Below are 7,169 nucleotides of genomic sequence, written 5' to 3'. Positions count from 1 at the left end.
CGGCGAGGCTGTGCCGCTGGGCCCCGGCGTGCCCGCCCTGGTGGCTAACGGCTTCCTGGCCCTGGACGTGGCCGCCAACCAGCTGTGGGTGACCCCCGGCGAGCGGGAGCCCGCTGTGGCGCCGGACTTCGTGCCTTTCGTGCAGCTGCGGCCGCTGAGCGCGCTTTCCGAAGCTGGAGAGTCAGTGCTGCTGCTGCGGGAGGGGCTGCTGCGCCGCGTGCGTTGCCTGCAGCTCGGGACCCCAGGATCGGGCCCCGCCGCCGGCCCCGGCCCCGCCTCGGGCTCCGGCTTTGCCTCGGGCTCCGGCCGCGACTGCGTGCTGCTGCAGGAGGACTTTCTGGCGCACCGGGGCCGACCCCACGTCTATCTGCAGCGCATCCAACTCAACAACCCCACCGAGCGTGTGGCCGCACTGCAGACCGTGGGACCCACTGCCGGCCCGGTCCCTCGGGCCTTCACCAGTACCCTGGAGAAAGTCGGGGACCATCAGTTCCTCCTCTACTCCGGCCGGTCCCCGCCCGTGTCCACGGGGCTGGTGCACCTGGTGGTGGTGGCAGCCAAGAAGCTAGTGAACCGGCTCCAGGTGGCTCCCAAGACCCAGCTGGATGAGACAGTGCTGTGGGTGGTGCATGTGTCCGGCCCTGTGAACCCCCAGGTGCTCAAAAGCAAAGCGGCCAAGGAGCTCAAGGCACTCCAGGACTCTGCCCGGAAGGAGATGCTGGAGCTCTTGGAGATGCCTGCCGCCGAGCTGCTTCAGGACCACCAGCGGCTCTGGGCTCAGCTCTTCAGCCCAGGTGAGGCCTGGTGTCCTTGGTCCACAAGGCACTCCTTGCACCAGGTGACCACCAGGCGCCTGGAGAATCCCCATCAAAGTCTCCAGCTGGCCTGAAAGAGGAGGGGGGGGGAAGAGGCTGTCAAAAACTTTAACCCTTAGTATCCTCTGAGAGTCCCTGGCCAGCACCTCAGCTCTCCGGGAATGACAGTAGCATGCGGAGGGCCTCGGAGTCCCAGTCAGAGAGCCAGCGTGCAGGGCAGGGCTTATTTGTTCTTGTAGGTGAGGCTTGCTTTGAGCAGAGTGGTTTTGAGGGAGTTCATTAGGCAGAATCCAGCAGGCAGAGTGGGGATCCCCAGATTCTTCCAGGAGTTCCCCCCAGTCTGCTGGTGACCCTGCCAGGCAGAGAGAGGGGTGTCCAGTGTAATGGCCGCTTTTTCCCAGGGAGGCTTTGGCCTCTTCTTTCCCCCATTAACTGGGCAAGACTCCCCGGGTTCTAGTTGTATATTTTGTTGCTCAAAGAGTCTTTAGTTCCTTCAACAACCATTTATTGAACAGGGGACAAAGAAATGGACAGGACAGACTTCCTTTCCCTGAGGCTTTTGAGATTGTCACTGGGAGGAAGACAGCTCTTTAGAATACAAAGTCCTCTGGAGAAAAGTTAAAAATTGGTGACTGAGGGGGACAGGACTGAGTCTCCGGGGCAGTGTGTGTCGGGAAGTAAGCATGTTGGGGTGAGTGAGGGCGGGGGCTTGGGGCTCAGTTCGGCTCCAGTTGCAGAGAGGCCTCTGAGGAGGAAGCACTGAAGGTGAGACCTGAACAGCAAGAAGTTGGCAGGCAGAGGCCCGAAGGCAGGAGCAGGTTAGGTGAGTGGCTGGCAGGTAGTGAGCACGGAGAGGGTGGAGATCACAAGGTCAGTGGAGGGCGGCAGAGCCAGACCCTAAAGGCCCTGCCTTGGGGACCTCGATGAGGACTGCGCCTAGGGCAGGCCAGAGACACTCTGCTCCCCACTTTTACTTATTTTTTTAAAGATTTGTTTTTATTTATTTGTGCAAACAAGAACTGGGGTGTAGGCCAGAGGTGCAGGGGGTGGGAGGTTGAGAGGCCCCCCAGAGACAGAGTGGGGAGCAGAATAGGCAGATTGACTGAAACCCTCTGCTGAGGGGAGGCAGGAGAGGTCTGCTGTACCCTGTCGGGCCAGCAACGGCTGCTGAAATCTTAATAGTTCCGTGCCACCAGGGAGGGCCTGGTCCCCACTGTTAAAGACCCCTCTGGCTGCCCATGCGGAGGGAAGCAGGGAGAGGGCACGGTGTGGAGGCAGGTGTGAGTGCTGTGCAGGCGCTCAGGTGAGAGCGGTGCTGTGCGGGGTTGCCGCCCTGGAGAGGAGCAGATGCATTCGGAGGCTGTCAGACATGGAGCCCCAGGACTTTCCATGGACTGGCTGTGGGTAGAACCTGCAAGGGACTCTGAGTTTGGGGAGTGGGCTCCGGCCGGTGTCTGAGACAGCGTGGGGGAGGGAGGGTTGAGGCTGGAGAACTCAAACCGCATCAGGTTCAAACTGCCGTGGAGAGACCCACGGGTGCTGAGCTCTTGGGGCCACAGGTGCAGATTCCATGGGGCTTGGCTGACCCTGTGTTCAGGTGTTTCCAGAGGTACAGGATGCGGGGAGGCGCTGGAGAGGAGCAGCCCAAGGCTGGCCAGGCAGTGTGGCCGGTGCCCCTGTGTGGGGGAGCTGGACTTGCTGCTTGGTGTCCTGGCTGCATCTTTGTGCTGGCCCTGGGGGAGGCCTCTACCGTCTTAGGGTTTTAGGGCTCAGGATGGTCACAAGGCGTCTCCCCTGCTCGAGGAGCCTGGAGCTGCTCTTTAGATCCCTGGGACAGCTCGTGTCTGCTGCTTGGGGCCGCGGCCTCGTGACCTCGGCCCCTGCCGCCTTCCTCCTTAACGTCCTTCTTAACGTGTTCCAGGAGTGGAAATGAAGAAGATCACCGATGCCCACACCCCGTCCGGCCTGACCGTGAACCTGACGCTGTACTACATGCTCTCCTGCTCGCCAGCCCCGCTGCTCAGCCCCGACCTGAGCCACAGGGAGCGAGACCAGATGGAGTCGACGCTCAGCTACGAGGACCACTGCTTCAGCGGCCACGCCACCATGCACGCCGAGAACCTGTGGCCGGGCCGGCTGGCCTCGGTGCAGCAGATCCTGCAGCTCTCCGACCTGTGGCGGCTGACGCTGCAGAAGCGCGGCTGCAAGGGGCTGGTGCGGGCGGGCGCGCCCGGCATCCTGCAGGGCATGGTGCTCAGCTTCGGGGGGCTGCAGTTCACCGAGAACCACCTGCAGTTCCAGGCCGACCCCGACGTGCTGCACAACAGCTACGCGCTGCACGGCATCCGCTACAAGAACGACCACATCAACCTGGCCGTGCTGGCCGACGCCGAGGGCAAGCCGTACCTGCACGTGTCCGTGGAGTCCCGCGGCCAGCCCGCCAAGATCTACGCCTGCGAAGCCGGCTGCCTGGACGAGCCCGTGGAGCTGACCTCGGCGCCCCAGGGCCACACCTTCTCGGTCATGGTGACGCAGCCCATCACGCCGCTGCTCTACATCTCCACCGACCTCACGCACCTGCAGGACCTGCGGCACACGCTGCACCTCAAGGCCATCCTGGCCCACGACGAGCACATGGCCCAGCAGGACCCGGGGCTGCCCTTCCTCTTCTGGTTCAGCGTGGCCTCCCTCATCACCCTCTTCCACCTCTTCCTCTTCAAGCTCATCTACAACGAGTACTGTGGGCCCGGGGCCAAGCCCTTCTTCAGGAGCAAGGTAGGAGGCCCCGTGTCTCCTGGCCCCCGGCCCCGGCAGCCTGGCGCTCTGTCCCGAGCCCAGGATGGGGTCAGGCCGAGGCAGGAATGGGGTGTCCTTCCCGGCCGGTGCCCCCGGCCTTCAACACAGAAAGAGGAGCGAGCACGTTGCGAGAGGACATTGAAAAGCGACTTCTGAGTGGAGACTAGGAAGGGCAGGGAGAGCAGCGGAAGCCCGGCTGTGAACAGAGGGGTCCCCTGGCTGCCCAGGGACCCGGCCGACTCCCGACACCCCTTGCCGCCGGCGAAAAGTAATGGCTCAACTACAGAGCTCAGAGAGAGCTGGTGGGGCAGGGCCAGAGCGCGGAGGAGGAAATCAGCCAGAGGAGCAGGGTGGGCGGCTGAGTGAGCGCCCTAGCGCGAAGAAAATGGAAAGTCAGATCAGAGAGTCACGCGGCAGCCGCCCCGTGGCCGCCTTGCAGCTCGCTGCTCCGGCACCCCCGTGTGCTGCCAGGTGCCGGGAGCTGCCTGGCCCCGAGGGCCGATGGCCTCTCTGCATCCACCTCGGGTTTCCCCGTGGTCGGGGCAGAAGCCACGCCACCCTCATGCGATACTGCCGGGTGCCTCAGTTTCCCTTGCCGGCGCAGAGCCCGTGCTCCCCCGATGGGCCTGCGTTGCCGCCCAGGGCCCTACGGCTGTGGTAGTTCTGGCAGGTCCCTGCAGGTCCCTGCAGCGCCGGATCGAGCCTGGGGTGGGGGTCGCCGAGGCGTCTGCCGGCCGCTGCACTGTCCGGCGCGCGCGCAGTAACCTCCTGTTGTGTCCTTGCGCAGGAAGACCCCAGCGTCTGAGGAAGGACTGTCCTGCTCTCGGCCACTGTTTGCACAAGACGCCCAGCACTGAAAGTCCTGCTGCTACGAACCAGGGGGCCTTTGACAGCACCCACCCTTTTGTGCCTTGTTGGGGGACACCAGTGACGCAGAAGTACGTGTCGATGGTCAGGAGTTTTCAGACGGGAAGCGGGGACGGGGCCGGCGGACGTTCTGTAAGCTTTCCACCCAATAAAATGATCCCAGTGGGAATACTTGAAATTGAACTCACTCCTTCACTTCCCTTCCTTCCGCCCCAACCAGACCCGCTTTTGGAAAGACTTTTGTCTAGAACGTTGTGTTCTCTCCTTAATTTTATGTGTTCTTTCTTTACTTGACTTTTAATTTATTTTGGTTGAGATCTTGCTGGATGGCTCCACTCGAAGAGAAACCCTGCGTGGGGCGGGTCTCGGCCCGGGGGACGGCGCCTCATCTCATCATGAGCCTGTGGAGATCTATGGTTTTGTACTTCTGGGCTTTGGGGAGACGTTTAACTTTCTAGTGATGGATGATTGTTGGGTTTTGAAATACCAAAGCTTTTTTTTTTTTTTTTTTGTTCTGTTTTTAAATAAATCTCTTTCAAAGTTCCATGACTAGTCTGTGTGTGGTTGAACCCTCTGGAGACACGTCTCTTGCTCTGTCCCCAGCCTTTGGGCGGTGAGGCTGGAGTCACACCACCTGGTCCTGCCAGAGGCCTCGGGGTCCATGCAGAAGAGGTGCAGGTGCTCATCTTCCTGCTCCTGGGGTGCGGGGGGAGGCGGGCGTGGGGTACTGCTCCAGCAACCGCTCCCCCAGAGCCCTGGGTTTTGTTGGCTGAAGGACTGGTAGCAGGGAAGGACCCTGAGCCAGCCTACTGCCCCGAAGCTAAGATCTGAGCTCGCCCCATGTGGGAGAGGGGGGATCCCAGGGCCAGAGAAGACTGGGCTGGACCTGCGTCCATCGGGGGACTCGGGAGCTGTCATCCGTGGTGCTGGGGGGGGGGTTCCCTGCATTCCCAAGCAAGCATTAAGCTCCCAGACACTGGGAAGCGTGGCCAGCTTGTGCAGGCGCTGAGTACCCCAGCAGAGGGCTCAGATAAGATGCCCAGGCTGGCACTTCAGCCCCAGCACCTTCCCCACCCACTCCCCCCCACCACCCATGCAGGCTCCGACCGCCTGGGGCTGTGGGGGCTGTGAGGGCTGTGGGCCGCTCACTCTTTTCTGCATACATACCTTTGGGCTGGGTGTGGATTGTGGTTTGAGCTGCCCCCACCTGCTGCATCTATGCGGAAACTGCTGGCAAGAGAAGCCACACCCCACATTTCCCCACCCACAGATTCACCTGGAACAGGCTGCAGGCTCCTGAAAAGGTAACAATGGGTGCCAGCTCCCGGGGCCTGACAATACTGAGCACTGCCGTAGACTAGCGGAGATCGGCGGCACTCAGTAAGGGCTCACCATGTGTCAGGGATCTCACGTCAACTCCGCCCCTTGCGGTAACCATTCAGTCCCAGGTTGAGAGATGATGCACGCCTGATGCTGCATAATTCACCCAAGGCCACGCAGCTGCCAGCACCAGGCCAGGCTGCAGCCGCGGCTCACCTCGGGCCCAGCCTTCCTCTGGGTCCTCACACTCCCGCTTCCCGCCTCTATGGTGTAACCGAGCCTGGATGGTTAATTGCTCTCAGGCTCTAGAGGCCAAAAGAAAAAAAAAGTGGGGGCCTCCCTGGTGGCACAAGGGGTTAAAACACAGAACTATGAAGCTACCCACAGCCCCTGCAGCCCGGGCCAGGGAGTGACCCCCCAGGGCACAGCAGACCTCTCATCTCTCCACTGTTCCTCTCAGCAGGGTATTTCAGTCAGTCAGCCTGTTCTGCTCCCCACTCTGTCTCTGCTGAATCCTCTCAACCCCAGTTCTTGCATAAATAAATCTTTTTAAAAGAAAAAAGTAAGCTTACTTTTTGAGGCTTGTAGTCACAGATGTGGCTTGTTTGCAGAAGACTCGGCCTAACCTGAGCTGAGCGCTGAGGCCGCTGGAGCCAGGAGGCTGTAGATGGGGGTGGGGAGCAGAGAGAGCACCTACCCACAGGTCCCAAACTTCATTTATCTGAAGAGGCAAAGCGGAACAGAAAAATTGGTTGCCCACCCCCAGACTTCCCCGGGCTGAAAGCTGGTCTGGAAGGGTCTTCTCTCCCTGCAGACCTCACAGCCCCGTCCCTGTCACACGTCCTCTGAGCCCACCGGGTCTCACTGCCACGTAGCCACAGGCCTGATTTGGCTTCTCTCGCCTTCAGGAAGCTGCGGGGCCTCAGCACCGGTGTAGCACCCAGCCCCGAAGCGTGGGAGCGCCACCCCGTCGGGGGCTCCACGGGCAAGAGGCCAGCTGGCCCTCTGGTGCTCTGCTCCCTTGCGTGGCAGTTCTGAGAGCTGTGCTATAGCCCCACTGTCCCCCAACCCTCCGCCCCCCGACCTATGAAAAGCCAACCAGGCACCCCCTCGGTTTTCTCTTCTCCATCTTACTCTCCTCCGGCCTCCATCCCTGGCAAGGGGGATCTCTTCCTAAGTAACGCCCTGCTCACAAGCTCTGGCCGCAGGCTAAGCCAGCAACCTCCAGGTCTGTCCTCCCTGGGGGGTTGGCAGGGGGCTCACCCCAGAGGCAGGAGGCTTCTCCCCTGGGCCTGCTTTGCCTCCCCTTCCCCCAAGTCCATTTGTTGTAATCCTAACCCCAAGGTGATGTTATTTGAAAGTGGAATCTTT

At 61.3% G+C, this 7,169-nt stretch overlaps 1 protein-coding gene across 1 annotated transcript; it reads left to right on the top strand.

The window, feature by feature from the left end:
* Position 1: 1 nt before the first annotated feature.
* On the top strand, positions 2-4,964 carry KIAA2013 (KIAA2013 ortholog; the record flags this gene model as incomplete). The annotated part of the gene is made up of 3 exons (XM_004679325.2): positions 2-794; positions 2,737-3,590; positions 4,399-4,964. Coding segments are annotated over 3 exons (1,665 nt in total), but the record flags the coding sequence as incomplete, so codon positions are not given.
* Between the last annotated feature and the right edge of the window lie 2,205 nt (positions 4,965-7,169).

This window comes from Condylura cristata, unplaced genomic scaffold (genome assembly GCF_000260355.1).
Source record: "Condylura cristata isolate star-nosed mole 26May11 unplaced genomic scaffold, ConCri1.0 scaffold00008, whole genome shotgun sequence".
Classification (NCBI taxonomy): domain Eukaryota; kingdom Metazoa; phylum Chordata; class Mammalia; order Eulipotyphla; family Talpidae; genus Condylura; species Condylura cristata.
Note: the sequence above shows the minus strand (reverse complement) of the source record. Positions and strands in the feature narration are given on the sequence as shown.